The sequence below is a fragment of the Micropterus dolomieu genome, linkage group LG08, assembly GCF_021292245.1.
Source record: "Micropterus dolomieu isolate WLL.071019.BEF.003 ecotype Adirondacks linkage group LG08, ASM2129224v1, whole genome shotgun sequence".
Lineage (NCBI taxonomy): Eukaryota > Metazoa > Chordata > Actinopteri > Centrarchiformes > Centrarchidae > Micropterus > Micropterus dolomieu.
The window spans coordinates 32,374,130-32,393,854 of record NC_060157.1 but is presented as its reverse complement, the minus strand read 5'-3'; the positions used below and the strand labels follow the sequence as shown (position 1 = coordinate 32,393,854).

Below are 19,725 nucleotides of genomic sequence, written 5' to 3'. Positions count from 1 at the left end.
TGTGCCAAGTTCTTGTTAACGTTTACAGAGAAGCAATAGAAAGCATCCTGACTGGAAACATCACTAACATGGGACGTGCACGGCCCAGGACCGGAGGGTTCTGCAGCGGGTGATTAAAACTGCTCAGAAGATCATTGGTACCCATCTCCTGAGCATCAGGGATATCTGTGAGGTGAGGTGCCTGCACAGAGCCCAAAGGATACTAAAGGACAGTACCCACCCAGCCACAGCCTGTTCACCCTGCTGCCTTCTGGGAAGAGATGTAGAAGTTTCTGCTGCCGCACCACCAGACTGCAGAGCAGCTTTTTCGCCCAAAGCTATCAGACTCTTAAACTCTAATTCATCCTCAGGACTGCTCCACTGATGATAGTTTATTTCTGTTTACTATTTTTAAAATTGCTTCTATATTAATGTATATTGTCTGCTATGTAGCAGAAGGGAGTTAAGAACTTAATTTCAATCTATAACCTGTTTTAATGTGACAGATAAACCTACCCATGTACCCTTAATTTAATCTGTCGATTATTTTCTTAATCGATAAGTTGTTAGAAAAGTAAAAAATGTCGATCAGTGCTTCCCTCGGCACAAAATGACGTCCTCAAACATTTTGTTTTGTCCACAACCCAAATATATTCAGTTTAATGTCCTAGTGGAAGAAAGAAACCAGAAAATATTCACATTTGAGAAGCATCTTTTCTCAAGGACTCAAAGTGATTATTCGATTATCAAAATAGTTGGTGACTAATTAACTAATTATTGGAACTCGAACTTGTTTCATTTCAAACTCGTAGTTTTCAGCTGACGCTGACATAAAATTTATCACACAGCTCCCTCTGAGACACTGAAGGCAGAAGAACTCCCGACACCTGGAAACACCTGCTGAGTTTCTATGTAAATCATTATTGTAGTTGGTTTGTGATGCTCCACATGTTCCTCTCCTCATGTCCTCCCTCTGTCTGACTGTGTACTTTGGGGTTTTGATGTTCAGAATCTTTGAAAGATCTTTGAAAAAACCCAAAGTCATTGAAAGTTTAATGACTTTAGGTTTAATCAGCTGTTACTCATCCCGTCTTTAATGAGGCTTTTTTGTGTGTTGACAGGAGCTGATGTGAGCCAGCATGACCGCCCCACATCCTCTTCTCTGTCACACCTTGGGTGAGTCATATTCATGTTCAGTATCATTTAGATGTTTATGTTTGAAGTCTTGGTTCAGTGCAGATCCTGGCCTGCTGAAGCCCTTAACTTGTGTAATGTACTTCACTTCCACAGAGCAGGTCTGTTGCCATTAAAAGCACCATGTCTCTCCAAAAATTATGTTTAAAACAGAAAGAACAGGGAAGCATATTATTATCTCATCAGTCAGGCCTCTTTTCAACAAAACAATTATCTGTGAGATATTCAGTATATAATATATAGTGGTCGATCCATTCAGGTTGTTCAGTGGCCAATGCTGAGATTTAGAGAGCAGGATATATAATGCCGATATCAGAACAAAGATAAGTCCAGTATAATCCATCATTCCTGCAGAGTCCAGTCTAACATACATGTTCCCTCAGCAGTAACGGGTTTCAGATGTTTTATTAATGAAACAGAACCATACTTTGGGTTCTGCTGTAGATTTCAGAGCGTGGACATTTAGGGCTCCAAACTCACCAAAACTCACGAGGGAGGGTGCCAACATTGTTCACCAGCAGCTCACTGTGCTCACTAGGCTGTTGCAGGTGTGTCCACAGACACTTTCTCTTCATCGGCTTTGTGGGTTCAGGTATCGGCCAACCCATTATCTCAAAATATATATATCCCTGATGATATATGATCCCTGATGAAAACTGTGTGACAGGCAGGGTGGTGTTCCGCTCAACGTGAAATCCCCTTTAATATTTGAAAGTTTACCCGGGTCTGACACTGTCATGTTTCCTGTGATGTCCTGCAACAAGGGAGACAAGTTTGGACAATAAGTCTGGTGTGAACTGAACAGAGCAGTCAGGCTCAGGGCCTGGAGGGGATCCTGACTCATTAATCCCCTGCTGTTCTGGGGAAAAGGCCTACTAGCCTAGTTACCATATGTTGTGCAATATGGAGCAAGCCTCTGCAGGCTTCTGAGACAGCCTGGGGACAGATCTACCTGTGAGCCACGAGGAGGAGGAGGCGGCCTGGACATGCTGAAGAATATGTATGAAGCATATGCATCTGATCTGGTGACTGAAACATGTAATGTTATTCCACTCAGATGGGTAGCATCTAGGTAGCTCTGCAGTTATTAGGTCGAAATGTAAAGATTTCAGTATCTCCTGAAATACTACTGAAAACTACATTTCAGCACAGGGACCCTGTTCAGGACAGGGGCCTCAAAGGCTTGAAGGGCTTTAAGGTAAGCGCTATTTCTGGAATTCATGAGGGCTGATATCCAAATCTGAAAATGATATGTAAACACATACCGTAAACAGACTGATGATCAATCTGTTATTTAAGGTGTGGATCACAGTGACACACCATCACCTGTAAACTTAAGTGTGAAATTCATTTAAAAAATGTCCCAGCAGGAAGTTGTAGAGAAAGCTGTTGTCTTTTTGTCTGCAGAGCTTCTTTAAAAACATTCAGATGTTTGGTGCAGCCTGTGTGAGCCTGAGAGATGAAAAAGTCACCAAAGTAGTCTGAAACCAATAGACACTCAGTGAGCCCAGGGTTTTTGAGCCCCCCTGGAGCTGAAACAATTGCTCTGTTCCACTTGCTGTTGCTTGGGTGTGTAAATTAGCAGTGACAGGTGAAGGGTTGGTTCTTGAAAGCCATATGTTTAGAGTGTAATCTTCCCACCAGCAGCTACTAATCCTCTGTTTCCCATGATGCATTGCTCACTTGTCAACAAAATCTGTTCAGCACACTATGTCATCTTACAATGAACGAGCCGGGTGGTTGGTCTGTTCAGCCCAGAGTGACTCCAGATGACCTGAGGAGCTTCAGATCCATCAACAAGTCTCACCTTGCACACCTGCAGCGTCAGTGTTAGCTTCTAGCCATGGAGATGTGGGAACACCTGCTCAGGCAGTTCACTGCTCCTCAGGTTAACTGGAAACGTAACTGTTTTACTCTGTCAGAGTTCAAACACGCCTACCAGCTGACGGTAACATGTGGCTGTAGGGGAGCTACATGCTGGAACTCTTTCTTTACAAACAGCAGTGTATCCATCCAACCAGCCTTCTGTACAGCGTCTCTACAGTCAGTCAGTCAGCGCTGGTTTTGGGTCTACAGGTATGACGGTACCTCACTGGGATGACTTCAGCTGACTGTTGGTCTACTGGACATCTGGGCAAACAGATGTACACTGGTCCACCAGCGTTGCGGGTTGTTTCTTTGGCCCTGACCATAGACTGTATATAAGAAATGGACGTAGTCATCGTGACGTGACCCGTTGGTTTGTGGACTGCCATTATGAAGCCTCGAGTTTGGCCGATAGGGCGCCACCATGTCGAGTTTTTGCAGCCAGGAAGTGCCTGGAAGTGACGATACGGCGGAGCTAAGCTTGCTTATTTTATCATTTTAACAGGGCTGATAAGTTTGTCTAGCGAACAACAGACTTAAAACTAAATGTACTCACCAGAGAAAGTGAACAGCCAACTCCTAATAAGCTTTTTCAGTGGCGCTGGTTAAATTTACACAGTGCTGAGGGTACGAGTCACTCTAGCGTGATTGACAGGTCGCCATGGTAACGACTTATCAATCATAGATAATCCCGCCCTGAAACATTCTCTGCTTTATGGTCTATTTTAAAATAAATGGGAACATAATTTACTAAATGAACATCATTTTGTGTTGAAGAAGACTTGAAACTTATGCGACTGAGACCATAAACTCATCAGGAAAGTTTTTAACTGGGGTAATTATTCAGCTGAGAAGTAGGGTCATTTTCCCATTATTTCTAACTTCTTTTTGCAACCAGAAGAGTCGCCCCCTGCTGGATTTTCAATAGAATGCAGGTTTCAGGCATCGGCTTCATATTGTAGACTGGAAGCTTCCCGCTTGGCCCTGACCAATCAGAATCAACAGGAGCTGCATCATCGGTTTCCAGGAGCACTTAATGTTTTTTAAGACAATAAAAGAAAAATGTTGATGAGTTTCAGCCTGTGTTGAGCTCAGCATCCATTACTCCCTACCACAAAGCTTTGTTTCTCCAGCCAGCTGTCAGACCTATCACAGAATCACAGGGCGAGTTATACCTGTAGGCCGGGACTCAGGTGTCAAAGCACAGGTTTCCTCGTTCATTGTATTCAGGCACCTAAACAAAGAGGCTCAGTAGCTGCACGTTCCACTCCTGGATCTCTACACTGCCTGGACTTGACATGTTCTTTCCCCTCCACATTCAGCAGTGAATACTGTTTATTTACACTTTAGTCCTGTAGTAAATCCTCTCTTTGAGGCTCATAATGTGTTGAAATTCAGAGTGACCACAGTAAAACAAAAGTATCTGTGGTATTTAATACTACGTCGCATTCTTCTGTCCTCAGTGTCTATATCTAACGGGGTGTCCCGCATAGAGGAAGATGAGGATGAAGATGAGCAGGGAGAGAAGTTTGAGTTTGATGACGGGATTGACATCGGACCCTCACAGATGAGTTGCGGCTCTCTGATGAAGAGTGAGTGGACCACAGACACATCAGGGCTGAACCTTTACGTCCAGACAAACAAAGGCCAAGAGGCAGCAGGGCCGGACATGACCAGAACCACCAGTACGGTACAGAAGGACCAGAACTCCTCCTTGTTCCGCCAGCACTGCTCAGGTGAAATAACAGGCATGTATGTATTTAGATGAGGGGTTGTATGAGTGTAGATTGTAATGTTCTGTTTTTTCTCACCAGATATGGAGGTCAGGGAGTCACCTGAGGGGTAAGCTAAAGAAAACATTTCACTTACCACAGCTACATCTAAATGCCAAACACAAGCAGACCAGTTACCTCTGAAACGTCTTTTAAAATCAGTGTTGTGTATCACACACAACACTGATTCTTGGGCCAGGCAAAGAAAAACATTACATGTACCAAATCCAGCTGTGAGCAAAATCGCAGAATGACCTCTGAAGTGTGAAGCTGTGCAGTTGAAATGCTGCAATGAGATCCACAAGTCCTGGAATGAATCAGCAGGGTGTCTGATATTATGTTAACGGAGTTGCAGAGCAGTGACATGCATCTCGTGTTATGTTGGGCTGAGATTTAGGCTGCGAGTGGTGGTCATCGCCATCTTGTTTTTTGGGACCAGACGTGACCATATTTGGGTGAGAGGGTGGAGCTAGCTAGCTTGGTTAGCTAGGTGCATCTGTAATTAATGTTAACTGTGATATTAGCTGGGATGCTTATACTAAAATGTATGTATTTACACACAGAGTCACAGCTTCACGTGACCCCTGTTGTGTGTGATTCTTTGATTGTCAGCAGACAATCTAGCTTTATTCGAGAGCTTTAAACCACATTGCGTGGTGTTTATCAAAGAACGCAGACTGTGTCTCAACAGAGACACGGTTCACGACCTGCCCCCTTTATATACGCCCGCCTGTTATCATTCTTTTCAAGCGTCAGGCAGATGTGATTATCACAGTTTTAGTGAAAATCTCTCCACGATGGGAGAACATGTCTTGTTGTCAGATTTAAGACCACTAAGAATCAGCTGACTGCCACTGTGGACGTTTGAAAGTTATAAATACATGAACAGTTCTTTGAATGACCTACAGAATAAAATGCTTGTTGCAGATGTTCCACCTCCTCTGATCTGGGATCGATGGAAGAGTCAGAGAGTTCCTGGAAAGCGAGCTGTACTAATGAAGGTAAGAAATAAGAGGAGCTGCAGCATCTGATATGAGCATCATCTGCTCCCCTCCACCCCTCACTGCCCTCACTGCCCTCACCGACCCAGAACCAAGACTCTGTGTCTTTATGGTCACCAAAGCAAGGATGTTTTGTGTTTGCTTGCACGTGGACAGCCCAGACAACATATCGAGCTAAGGAGTGGCTCAGTGTGGTTTCAGAGCTCACACAGCGATTAAACAAAGGTACCCATCCTGCATGTAGCGTTAGCTCTGCTGGTAGCTAGCTCTGCTGGTAGCTAGCTCTGCTGGTTGCTATCTTGTAGCAATGATACCATGCTGCATTTCAGTGAGGTTACATCTTTTTACTTAAAAAATGTAAATGAGTTCCCTGTTGGAACAGAGAACCAACGGTCCAGCTTCCAGCAAAATGCAGCCAGTGTCACCTAGCCATTAGCATTAGCTGCTCCACACTCCTGTAATGTACCTATACAGAAGCTCACAGTCCCTGATCTGTCTGTGCATCAGCCCCCATACAAAAACCTGTAGTTTCCAGTCATTAGATTGTACATGTAGTATTGGAGTACTGAGCCGGTGTTTGGGTAGCATGTATGTTTAACAGTATTATTCCAGTCTTAAAAGGTCACAGTAATGTTCAACTTGTTCTTCCCTGAAGGCAGCGAACCTCCTGTTAGAGAATCAGTTTTCCAAGTGTTTATAGAGATCACATGAGGACAGGTGTGCTTCCTGTGACTGAGCAGGTAAGAGAGTGAACTGGGTAAAAGCAAGATGACATGAAGCACCCCATAGTCTTTGAAGGGGGTCCAGAGGCCTGCTCAAAAGGATAAAAACTTTAGTTTTATGAAAATTCTATTCACAAAAAAATGAATATTAGAGAAAGTATAACGATGAGTGTAATCAGTCTAGCCACTGTGTAGCTGAGGATGAATTAAGTAATTCAACTTAAATCACCAAATCTCAGATTATTTTTTACATCAGCCTGATGTGTCCTTTAACACTGATGATCTCACTGTTTTGTAGGAAACCCTTCTGTAATACCAGAAGGCGGTCAGGACGAGTCCAGCAGTGCAGTAACACAGCAGGACTCTGTTGAGGACGAGCTGTCCTCTTTAGCCAGTCCACAGACTGATCATCAACCAGCAGACAGAACAACCAACCAGAGTACAGAGACCTGCAGCCCAGACAACCTGGTCAGAGAGCCAGAGGTGGTCTATGATGACGTACCTGCTGAGAACCTACAGCAGCCGGTGAACGGTGAGGCTCTTTACGAGTCTGGAGCGTCCAGTGTCATCTAACACACTGTGGACAATAGGAATAACTGTTAACTTAAATATATGAAACTACAACGTGTTGTTCATCTATTGGCTTCTGTGTGCAGATGTTGAGGACATCTACGAGGACATCCAGAGACCTGATCACCGTGGCTCCAACGGCTGGAGCTCCAGTGAGTTTGAGAGTTATGATGAGCTGTCTGACAGTGAGACTGTTCCTCCGGCCCGCAGCAGCAGCAAGGTAACTCCTATTCATATAATCAATACATTTAGATCATTTAATGTGATTCAGCCTTAGGAACACTGTGTGTGTCAGCCAATGTTGGGCAAGTTACACAGAAATATATTACTAGTTACTTATTACTCAAAACAGTAATATTATTACTTTACTTATTACTGGGTGATAAAAGTAACTCGTTACCTTACTATATTACTTTCCAGTGTTTCCCGCAGAATGACAGTGGGTGGGGGGTTATTCTAGCTTTGGGCAGGTTTGTGCAGCGGTGTTCAGGAGAGAGAGAAAGAGGGAGCGAGCAAGGAGTTGCTGCACGAATATATGCTCCTCAATAAAAAATGATTTAAAAAAAAAACAGAAAATCAATATGTGGCGGTCAGCGTTGATAATTATCCAAATCATAGGCTAAGTATGGGAAACACTGCTTTCACTACCACCCCCTTCACCCCCAAACACAGCAGTCTCCCCCGACTTTTGAACTAATACCATATTCCACCGCAGCAAGGAGTGTGGTTGTTACAAAGCATATAGCCCAGGCCTAACGTTTCTTAACGCCACCGGCTGAAATAAAAGAATAAAGCAAGTAAATCCCGACTTTTAAACAGCTGTTTTTCTGCACATGCAGCCTGTTTATAAGAGCAGTCTTCAGTAGTTACAAAACGTTACGTTAACGCCACTCTCTGCCGACGAGTCCAGTGTCAGTGGCAGCAGCTCCCGGAGTTTCTTTCTGGAAGTTTCACGTCGCTGTGCTGCTTCAGCAGATGCTCCAATAAATCAGATGTAGAAATGTTTGCGGTAGAAATCTTCTTGCTGGTCGCGCAGAGTTTACAATAGACGACAATGTTCTTTGCATCTTAGACTGTGACACAATAATGGCAGCATTACTTCCAGCTGTGGAAAGAAGGCCTCTCTCCCTCGTTCTCTTCCTTTAGTTTTGGCTATCAGTGGGCATGAACAACATGCTCCGGTACCACTAATAAAATTACTGTTTTAGAAAAGTAATTAGTTACACTACGAATTACTGGGAAAAGTAATATTATTACAGTAATGCGTTACTGCCCAACACTGGTGTCAGCGGTGGACTACAGCTGGATATTCCTGCTCTGATAGAAGGGGACGGACTATGATGAAGAAATGAGTGTCCTGGACTTTATTCCAGTTTCAGCGGAACATGTTATGGTTTCTGGAAATACACAACAAAAATAATACATGAATATTAAAACAGTTCTGCCCTCCACATCAACACGCTGTAGGATGGAGAGGGTGGATAAATGTGCCGTAAGCTGTATGCTGCCCTCTATTGGCTGAACATCTGGACAGGATGAATATAGATTCATGGTAATATACTGATGCAGTGATCACTCTATACTAATAATAGCCTTGAGATAACCACAGACTGGTCCAGTACTTATGAGTATATTAATAAAGCAACATGACCACACAGACTCCAGTGCTATCTTAACTTATTGCTAACTGTTGGCTGGCACTGCAACTGGACGAGACGGTGTGAGTCATAACTACTCTTCTATTCAGTGTTTCGTCAGCTCCTTGTGGCGCAGCTCCGTGCTGCCTTCATGGGAACGGGAAGTCAGTATCATCCGTAAAATTTCACCTTTCTATCACCGTGCTTACACATTCACAAGGGGGATATTCCGCTGTCTGACTTCCCCTGAAAGCAACTTAGCATCCAGCACCTGATCCGACACCAGCGAGTGCATGTGACATTAATCAAGTGGACTCACCTTGCGCTGTGAATCACATTGTTTGTTGTTCAATTAAAAAAATTTGACGTTAAAAACTGAGCCGGTGTCTTGCTCTGTGTAGGACTGTGAGCTGCACTTTATCCAAGCTGCTGAAGTTAACGTGTGTGGATTTGAGATCTCTACCTGATCACAGTGTTGCTTAGGCTACCTGTCAACCGTTTACCATTCTATCCCGCAGTTATCCCGTTTAAATACATGACGAGTGTGTTAAAACAGAGGAGCTAGCCTATTAAAGTCCAGGAGTTAATGACTGAATTAAAATTAATTCATTTCTCATTGAGGTGAAAAGGTGCCACGATCACATTTAAAGAGGTTACTTCCCCAAACAACAGACACAAAGAGGAAGGAAGACTAACTCATGTGTGTTGACTCAGCAGGGATGAGATTAAGTAAGTTGATCTAGAGGAGAAACATATTATAAAGCAATAAATACCTGAGAGCCTTACTGCATTATGTTCTGATATATTTTTATAGTTTGAATTGTCACCTTCCACCTGAATTTTGTGTTTCCCTTTATATAAATAAAAACATTTCCAGTAGAAATTGGTGTAGAAATTTTTACCAGAATGCAGGAAATTAAGTCTTTAATGCTCAAAATCTTGTGGGGGAGGTCCCACAGACCCCCCACTTATTAAGTGCCCCATCCAAGAAAACAGTCTCTGTGTTTACAAAAACCTTCGGAGGAACACTGACTTATTAATTACATGACATGACTTTTTTGTTCCCTGGGAAAGTCATAAAATTGTTGTTTGTAATTCACTTATGTGCTTTTTTCATATTTTTAAATACAATAGTAACTACACAGTGCTAATAATCAACAATATTCAGGGCAAATAGCCAACATCTTTTTTGATTGGGGGCGGTAAGGACCCTGGACAATGGATAGGGGACCGCTGGCCCGAAAAAGGGTGAGAACCACTGATTTAGATGAAGAATTCCTCATAATATTTATCTGGTGTGAAAATACTGAGTTATGCTTCCTTTCACTCAAGTGCTCCACATAGTAGAGGTGGAATTGTTGGAATTGTTCACTGAATGTTAACTTTACATTATGTGTGTGCATCAATGCGATGGCCATGTGTTGAGGAATTGATGCCTGTTGTGAAACATGCTGAAGAGGTTTGTGTCGTTCGGTGCCACCCTGGAGAGGATGTGATGTTTTTGTCCACATGCAGGACGTCTGCTCCTCTGAGTTATTTTAGTTCCACTTTTTTTCAATTAGTTTTGCTTTCTGTATCATTTCAGGATAAAAATTTTTTCTGCTGTGTTGTAGTTGTATTTCCCGTATCACCACCATTCCATTATTGTCCCAGACTTGGAATGAAATGGCTGAAGCTTAACTGAACTAAGATTGCTTTTGAAAATAGACACGTTAATAGATTATATTTATCAATAACAAAATGCAAAGAAAGTGAGTGAACAGAGGTAAAATCAGATCAACATCTAGTGTGACCCCCTTTGTCTTCAGCATCAGTTCTTCTAGGTAGACCTGTACATAGTTTCTGAAGGAGCTCTGCAGGTAGGTAGGCCCAAACATCTTTCCCACAGTCCTTCTGTGGATTCAGTCCGCCTCCGCTGCTTCTCTCTCTTCATGTAATCCCAGACAGAGGTGATGATGTTGAGATCAGGGCTCTGTGGGGGCCACACAAGTTTCTCTGGGGGCCACACCATCACTTCCAGGACTCCTTGTTCTTATTTAAGTATAGTTCTGAATGACTTTTGCTGTGTGTTTGGGCTCGTTGTCATGTTGCAGAATAAATTTGGTGCCAATCAGATCCCTCCCTGATGGTAATGCATGATGGGTAAGTATCTGTCTGTACTTCTGAGCATTGAGAAGACCTTTCATTCTCACCAAATCCCCAACACCAATCCTGCAGGATCTCCACCATGCTTGATGCTGCCTGCCGACTCTCATTCTTGTTCTGCTCTCCAGCCCTTCAGTGAACATACTGCGTTCTGCTGCAGCCAAATTTTGACTCGTCAGTTCAGAGCTCCTGCTGCCATTTTTTCCTGCAGAGTTGAGTCTCTTGGCCTTGTTTCCATGTCGGAGGCTTTTTGAATTCTGACCAGACCAGGTTCCCTCTGTTTCCTGATGGTGGACCAGGGTCCCTCTGTTTCCTGATGGTGGACCAGGTTCCCTCTGTTTCCTGATGGTGGACCAGGTTCCCTCTGTTTCCTGATGGTGGACCAGGGTCCCTCTGTTTCCTGATGGTGGACCAGGGTCCCTCTGTTTCCTGATGGTGGACCAGGGTCCCTCTGTTTCCTGATGGTGGACCAGGGTCCCTCTGTTTCCTGATAGTGGACCAGGGTCCCTCTGTTTCCTGCAGCTCTGAGCTGATGTCTCTGCTGGACATCTTCAGACTGTGAAGAGATGTAAGCGTGATGTGTCTTTCATCTGCTGCAGGAAGTTTCTGTGTCTACGGCCCTCAGCGCTGCCTGTTTCTTTGACCTTCTTCAAAAAGAGCTTGGACAGCACATCTGACTTGGACTCACACGACTTGGATTCAGCACCCTGAGTCGTTGCTGAGAATATTGATTAGTGCAGCTTATTTTTAGCATTTTCACTGTTGAATATAAAGGTACTGAAAGTTGTGACAAAAATATCCACCAGTGTGCTGGCACACTATAAAAGTCCAGAAATCATGTTGGTGGGGAAACCACAGGCAGTTGATATACAGTGTGAATGAAACCTGGTTTGATGAAAAGAGGAAGTGAATTATTTCTGGCAGCCTTCGCTCTGTCAGCACTTCTGTCTTCTGCTTCTGTCACTATGACTCCTGTTGGTGGACTTTCCACCTCCGCTCATGTGTTTGTGTTTTGAAGAGGACTCGGTGTAAGTGGAGAAGCTTTCAGTGTTTTGAAGTCAGTCATTAGGGACAAGGTTTGTCAGCTGCAGCTACAGGTCTCTGTGTGTTCTGGAGGTTTGATAAGAGGGACTCACTGATACATGAGGTAGGTTTCTGTAATCAAAGTAAATACATATCAATAACCGGAGCTGGTTATTACCTAACAGTGTTTGTCCTGTTGGCTGTTATTTCATTAGATTTGAGCTGATTTTATTTTTAAAGTTGATACTAATTAAGCAAAGTTCAGACAGTGTTTAAACATGTGTTTTGGTTTTAACAGTCAGTTCTGAACAGACTTTGGTTAACTGGATGGCAGTTTCTAACAGAGTGGAAGAAGTTCGAATGGACATCAGTGAGTTTCAGTTCTGTATGTGGTAGAATTCAGTATTGAGTTTGAATGTTGGACCTTGAGGTGTTTATTAAACACAATAAACACGTGCTGATGCAGGTTTGCTCTGTGTAGACTCAGATCCCCTGTGTGTCTGAGCTGAAGGAAGTTCGCCGCTGGGCAGCAGACGCCTGGCTCAAGGTGCCAGTATACTTCATAGACATCCAGTGTTTTACTCTCTGATGCTTCTTTCTGAAAGTCAAGACTAAAACTGTGTGCATGTCGGAGGAAACAGTTTGTGACGTATATTCTCTGTCACTAATCTGAAGGTTGGTTCCCATCTTAAAGTCATAACATGAACTGATATATCTTGTGTATTAACTGTTCTGTAGCAGTTCTCCTTCATAACCAGACAATAAATGCATCAGCTGTAAATGACTCTGTGTGACTTCACATGTAGATGTTGTATTTTACTGCTTATTGTCTCAACATGTCAGCACTAAAGAGCACTAAAAGCAACTACAGTTACATGTAATGTAATATTGCCACTTGTTCTGCCGCTTGAGCTCAGCTTCATCAGCGTTTAGTGTAGAAGGTTCAGGTGCAAACTCTGTGATGTCTGACTGGACTCTGTGCTCTGCTTCTGTCTCCTGCTCTGGTGTTGGACCTCTAGCTGCCTGCAGACGTGCTGAGGCTGAAGGAGCGCTGTGCCGTCACCAGGAGGGAGCTGGCGGCGCGTCTGAGTGCGCCGCATGTTGCCCACATCCGGCAGAGCTGTGACAACAAGGTAGGACACTCTCTTCCTCCTCCTCTTCTCATGGGTACAGCTCTGTCTTTGAGGGAGGAAGGGCTTGTTATTTGGTACTTTTAATGGAGAACCTGGAATCCACCAGCAGATGTGATATTTTAGTTTTAGTTCCTGATGTTATTGTCTGCAGTAAGTGTGGTGATATATCCGTGCTCACGGTGTGTTTTCCAGGTGCAGCAGCTGATGAAAGCAGCGAGGAGCGGCACCAAGGACAGTTTAGAAAAGACAAAGTTAGCCATGATTCGCAAAGTGTCCTTCCTGCACAGAAAAGACTCCACAGGTACTGAAATTGGAACAAGCTGACCTAATGTAGAGTCTTGTTTAGCACAAACAGTGTGCAGACATTCAGAAGCAGTCCTAAGCAGCATGTGAACAATCCCTAGTGGCAGACAGGTGTAACTGTGGTAAAATGACTCCATAGACTGGCAGACACTTACAGGATCTATCAGAATATTGGGAGACCTGAGGACCACCCATTAAACATTCTCAGAAGACAAACAGTAAAAAGACGTGGAAGCCTGAGAAGTTAAAGGAAGCTGCAGACGTCCTGTCAGGCGGTGTCTCCGTCTCTGTGTGGATAAATTGCTTGTGTTTGGTGTTGCAGGTGAGGGAAAGGATGATGCAGGTTACCTGGATGTGTCTGTGTGTGAGTTCAAGCACCCTCCACCACAGCTCTGCCCCATGCCGGAGGGGCTCAGCAGTCAGCAGGTGTGTGTGTGTGTACACTCGTGGCCAGGTGCACAAGCCTGTGGCTCTTATTTAGCTGTAAGAGAAGCAGGTAATCAAGGTTTCTAATAGAGGGTATGCGTTGATGTCACTTCACCTTCCGGAACACACTGGACTGAGTGGCAAAACATCCGTTAACATGGCTTATTTTAGCAAAGCGGGAGTAAAACAAGTGATTATTTGCTCAACTTAAAGGTAGTCAGACTCGACAGTGATCCTTACTGCTTACCAAAGTACCAGCGGTCCAGCTCTTTCCCATTTTAGATGTGTTGTTTGTGTTTTAGCTGATTCAAGCTAACACTGCTGCTCGTCTTTCTGCCACTCAGTGAGCGTAACTGCGTAACTGTGACGTCATGCGCATACCCTCTATTGTTGTATATTTTATCATGTTTTAGTAAGAAGAACCTGTTAATCGCCCTGTTTACCTATTGTCTGAATAAAGTCAGGATCTCAGCACTAACTCCATCTCTCTGTAACACTGATAATGTTAATTTCACTAATTAACAGCTTCTACTTTTCTGTTTGCTCTGTTGTTGTTAAGCTGCTGTCAGTGGAACTTAACACTTGCAGATGTTTCACATTAAAAGTCCTCTAGCAGCTCAAAGCAGCCCAGTGCTCCTCCTTTCTGGGAGTTTGTTTTTGTAAAGCATCCACAGAAAGAGTTGAATTTCAGAGATGGAAGCTTAACATCGATCAAAACAATAAAGCAAAATAGAAGCTACTGGAAAGAATCGGTGAAAACAGTAGTTGAGATATTTTAATTTCACCTTTTCTTTTATGTTTTATTGAAGGTGCAGCGCGCAGTGATGTCGTGGTGTAACACCTTGATAGGTATTGCAGGTGTTTTTGTTCCAGACTGATTTGGAGTTTCTCTGTGCCTCCTCCAGGTGGTCAGACGTCTCATCCTCAGCTCCATCGTGCAGAGTGAGAGCAGCTACCTGGAGTCTCTCAAGAGGATCCTCCAGGTGAGTCACAGCTCAGGTAACACACTGCACGGCTTTGTTTCTGTGGGAGGAAGTCAGTATCTGAAGGAGGCCTGCTGGTCGTGGATGCTGTTCACGGTTCATCTGGGGACTAAACCAACAGCAGTGGTGATGGAGCAGTTGCTGCTGTTGATAATAACCGTTTCGGCGCTTTTAAGAAATGACGAAAGTGCAAAGTACACACAGCTGAAAGCAGCTGAAAGACAGGTAAACACAGGTGTGCAGGAAGCCACTCTGACCTCTCTCTGTCTGTCAGGAGTATCAGCAGCCTTTGCAAGAGACGCAGAACTGGATCCTCAGCCCCAGGAAGGTGCGTCAGGTCTTTTACCGTCTGCAGGAGATCCACCAGTGCCATTCCATGTTCCAGATTGCCCTGGCCTCCCGCGTGGCCGAGTGGGATCACAGCGAGAGGATCGGAGACCTGTTTGTCGCCTCGGTCAGTCACAAACCTTTCCTTCTTTCCTACCTTCAGTGCTTCCTTCTGTCATGTCTTTCCTTCTGACTCTCCCTCCCTCTTACTGTCCAGATGATCACTCACAACCCTCGTTTGTAACACATTCCTAAAAGTCTCTGATCCCACTGATGACATCAGCCATGTTGTTGTACTAAATTTATTTCTGTGGGTAAAAATTGTTAATATATATAATAATAGTAAAGAAATAAAAGACCTTTTCTTTAAACTTAAAACTGGATCAGAAGGACAGCAGATAGTATTTTATATTTTTTATCAGTTAAAACTCCATTTTCCTCTGGTATCTTAACCCTTAAGATTAGTGACACTTCATTGAAGCTATATGATGTTCACGCTGAGTGAAATGTATCATGGCTCAGGTCAAAATATTCTAGAGGTCTTGTTCATCATTTTTTTGCACATCAGTTGTTAGTCTTTGCGGAGCGTCCAGGTGAAGTTTCAGGTGAAATATTTCCTGATGTCACACTGTTCCCTCCACAGTTTTCAAAGTCCATGGTGCTGAACGTGTACAGTGACTACATCAACAACTTCACCAATGCCATGGCACTGATCAAGAAGGCCTGCATGTCTAAACCTGCGTTCCTGGACTTTCTGAAGGTTCGTTTTAAACACGTCGCTTTGGACGGTTTCAGTCGAGTTTTTCACTTCATGGAACTGAAGCCTTATTTTGACTAACACACCAGCTGTGTATTACAGTCTGGACTGTGTATTGTTTCAGTTTTTCAGACAGTGAGTGTTATTCAACAAATCAGGCTGCAGCCTCTGTCTGCTCACACAGACAGTGAAGATAAGATTTCTGTGGTTGACGGCAGCTACACTCGTTACTCTAAGTACCTGCAATAAAACCAGTTAATAAGTAACAAGTTCTCCATTAATACACCTGTTCAACAAGCATGACCATGTGAACACGTCATCATCCATATTTTAATCTGCCGCTGTAAACACAGCGTGCTAACCAGAGGTGGAAAGGAGGAAGGACTGATGTTTGAGTTCTTTTTAAACGTCACTCAATGTTTTAATGTAAGGAAAAAGATTTGTTACAGATTAGTGTGAGATATTACTGGGGGGGGGGATTTGCGGTCGTCTTATGTGCATGTGTTCACTCGGTTAAAAACTTGGGAGAAATTTTCCCAGCACGGAGCAGGTGAAGCAGCAGTGAACACTCAGGGTGCAGATGTTGGTTTTGGTTGTTTGATTCGCTGCGTCATTAACAAGCGGCTCACCTGCTGCCATGAAAACAGATCGCGGGTGGTAAAATACGGAAAAAAGACGAGTTCTGTGTCTTTTAGACAACTTTATAAAACATACTGCTGATGGAGAAAGTAGACAGGCGAGGGGGGAGACGTGTCTGAGTGTGGGGAGAATTCCGAGGAAGGTGCGAAGCATATTTAAAATCTTTGTGATTAAAACCAGCTTTCACATGGCGATATTATGTGAAATATTTAGATTGTTTTGCCGGGGGACAGGGGTTTACAACCATCAACCACCTGTCAGCCATCGCCCTATGTGGGAGAGATTCTGAATGCACAGAAAGTTTTGAACATGAGCAGAAAAGCTGCTGAAACACAGGAGCTATTAAAGTCCAGGAGTTAAGTTGTGTTTCCCTTTACATAAATAAAAACCTTTAAACAGGAATTTGGTGCAGAAAAATTCACCAGAATGTAGGAAATTAACTGTTTAATGTTCAAAATGTTCAGATAACTCAACTTTGAAGATTTATTAAAAATAGTGTTCTACAGTTTCCACGGCTTAAATGAATGTTAGGCAGCCTTCATGATGAACTGTAATATTAGACACACGTATACAGTGAAGACATGTGATATGAAGAACAAAAATGCTTTTTCACCAGGAATCTGGGACAAAGGCTTTTCTTAATGTAAAATATTCAGCTGCTAAACATACAAAAATAATGAGAGTGGTTTATTAAAAATGTCAGTTTAAAACATTCATTAAATAAAATAAAGTAAAATAGTAACAATAATTATCATAACCACTTTCACCATCATCTTAATGAGACTGAGCAGACACGTGAAGCAGGAATAAAGTGAGTTTCTAATGGGAACTTGAGCCGATGTTTCCGTCCTGTGATTACAGAACTACAGAAATGACTGAATGCTGTAGTTATGTAAATATAGACTCTCTTTGAGATGTGTGAGCACTGTTATTATGTAGACAAAAGTAAACAGCACAGTATTAGGCACTGGGTTAAAAAGAGAAAGTGGTTAATGTTGTTAACATGAGAGGACACACATGCACCTCAATGTTGGATCTGAAAATCTGACTGAATCTGCTCTCCATGTGACTTTCAGAAGAAGCAGGCGTCCAGTCCGGACAGGATCACTCTGTATGGCCTGATGGTCAAACCCATCCAGCGCTTCCCTCAGTTCATCCTGCTGCTGCAGGTGAGACTCACACACCTGAGAGGGGGCGGCTCACACCCATCGCAGTTCTGCAGTCGTCCTCTGGAACTGTGGATTTAGACACTAGTTTCAAATGAAATGGAGAACAAAACATGGTCTGCGGTCATCATAGGTTGGTGGGATGTCACCTGGACCTTCAGGATCTGTTCATTGATTTATGTCTAAACAACAAGTCACCACAGTTTTAACGCCTTTTAATGACCGTATTTCAGAACAGACACACATTTTGCTCATCTAGAGAGAGGCGAGTGAATCCCAAGCTGCTAATAAACACGCTGTCTAACTCGCAGTACTACATTTATTTTCAACATTTCAGTGTTGGGCCTTCATCCCAGTGTGTTTATCTGTATTTCCACATCGTGCTGGTCCTTTGTAAAAGTAGCCAAACACTGAAACGTCTGCTCTCCTGTAAATCAGCGCTGATTGTGCGTTGGAACAATACGCCGTTTTCAGACAGGAAATGAGTCTTTCAGGAAGGCGGTGTGTGGTGGGAAGTAAAGTGGAATATTTGGTTTCATTTTGAGGACTTTCTGACAAGAGGAAGTAAAAGGCAGTGCTTCCTGTCAGCTGCAGTACATTCACCATGTGTTTTAGGTCATCTTTCCTTCACCAGGTGTCTGAAACTGTTGATGATTGTTTTATTAAATTCTTTTTTTGTGGTCACTTTTGTTTTGTATCCCAGTGTACAGGCGATACAAAAGGAAGTGACTCTCTGTACCTTACTATGTTCACACTCCTTGTTGTTGTTGTTGTTGTTGTTGTTGTCAGGACATGTTGAAGAACACTCCCGAATCCCACACTGACCGGCTGCCCCTGCAGCTGGCTCTCACGGAGCTGGAGACTCTGGCTGAGAAACTCAACGAACAGAAGCGTCTGGCTGACCAGGAAGCTGAGATCCAGCAATTAGCGCACAGCGTGGGGGACCGCAACCTCAACAAGGTGACACCTTATAATGCACCTGCATGAGCTGGGAGTCACCATTTCCTGTGGGTGTGGCCTAAATGAACAGAGGTCGTCCTCTGGGGAGCATGAATCTGTCCAATAGATTTCACGACAATGGGCCCGATTTACTAACATCCGAATAAAGAGTACTAAATTGCGTGTGCTTTCAAAAATATTGCACGTGCAATTTTAGTACCTGTAATGGGTGACTAAGAATTATTGTGTAGATGACAACAGGAGCAAACACAATGGAGGTGGCAGTATTTAAATGAGGGTTTGTGTGTTTTAACGGTTTCCGCCATGGAGCGTCGGGAGGGAAAGCAGCCACTGCGTAAAAACCTTGTTTTGTTTCATTCAGTGCGTCAGTATGTGGAAATCGTCTGTACCTGCCCATCCTGCTTGAGATTGCACTAAGTACTTGGGACAGCACACTTGAAAGACTGCTTTGGGAAACCCCAGCAGAAACAGCTACAGTATGCTGGAATTACCCAGACGCGAGGAAATGCCAGCAGGTCGTGCTTCATCCAGCCAGAGGGAACGTCTCAGGTTACGTATGTAACCCTTGTTCCCCAAGAAGGGGAACGAGACACTGCTTTGGTGACAACACTATGGGAACGCCTCTGGGCGTGGCAGGGCTGAACTATGAATGAAACTACTCCAATCCTATTGGTGTTACTAGAACAGTAGTGTGCGACGGCGTAACCGGAGGGGGTATATAAGCACGCCGGCACATAGGACACATTAGCCGTTTCTATGAAGCAAGGCACTCCAGGCGGGGTGAGGTGTGGCGGACCGATGCAGTGTCTCGTTCCCCTTCTCGGGGAACAAAGCTATGGGAACGAGATACCCACTTTGGCCGCGCCGAAACCCCGCCTGCCCCCAGCGTGCAGAACCTGACGGCACGACTAGGAGGAGAGCGCACGGGTGCTGGGTGCAGAAGGAAGGTCCAGACTAAAACCGGATAAAAGTGTGAGGGGTGGCCCAGCCAGCCACGTCACACAAATCTTGGAGTGACGCCCCTGCGAGGAGGGCCCTGGAAGCCGCCATGCCTCAAGTAGAGTGCGCCCTTACGGCCATAGGTGAAGGCAAACCGCGCACCTGATAGGCCAGGGAAATAGT

The 19,725-nt window shown here is 44.0% G+C and overlaps 1 protein-coding gene across 3 annotated transcripts in view; it reads left to right on the top strand.

The window, feature by feature from the left end:
• The window catches only part of LOC123975226 (rho guanine nucleotide exchange factor 10-like protein), a 53,552-nt gene that overhangs the window by 7,190 nt on the left and 26,637 nt on the right, over positions 1-19,725 (top strand). For 2 of the 3 annotated variants that reach the window (XM_046056506.1, XM_046056507.1), the window contains exons 2-15: positions 1,101-1,155; positions 4,503-4,775; positions 4,854-4,881; positions 5,739-5,812; positions 6,833-7,066; positions 7,191-7,324; positions 12,929-13,042; positions 13,235-13,343; positions 13,668-13,771; positions 14,677-14,754; positions 15,029-15,208; positions 15,725-15,841; positions 17,554-17,646; positions 18,433-18,603. In XM_046056506.1, the coding sequence (XP_045912462.1) occupies positions 1,119-1,155; positions 4,503-4,775; positions 4,854-4,881; positions 5,739-5,812; positions 6,833-7,066; positions 7,191-7,324; positions 12,929-13,042; positions 13,235-13,343; positions 13,668-13,771; positions 14,677-14,754; positions 15,029-15,208; positions 15,725-15,841; positions 17,554-17,646; positions 18,433-18,603 (1,746 nt within the window). In that variant the 5' untranslated portion in view covers positions 1,101-1,118. Of the gene's footprint in view, positions 1-1,100; positions 1,156-4,502; positions 4,776-4,853; positions 4,882-5,738; positions 5,813-6,832; positions 7,067-7,190; positions 7,325-11,103; positions 11,455-12,928; positions 13,043-13,234; positions 13,344-13,667; positions 13,772-14,676; positions 14,755-15,028; positions 15,209-15,724; positions 15,842-17,553; positions 17,647-18,432; positions 18,604-19,725 lie in introns of those variants that run through there. The other variant, XM_046056508.1, reaches the window with a different exon arrangement.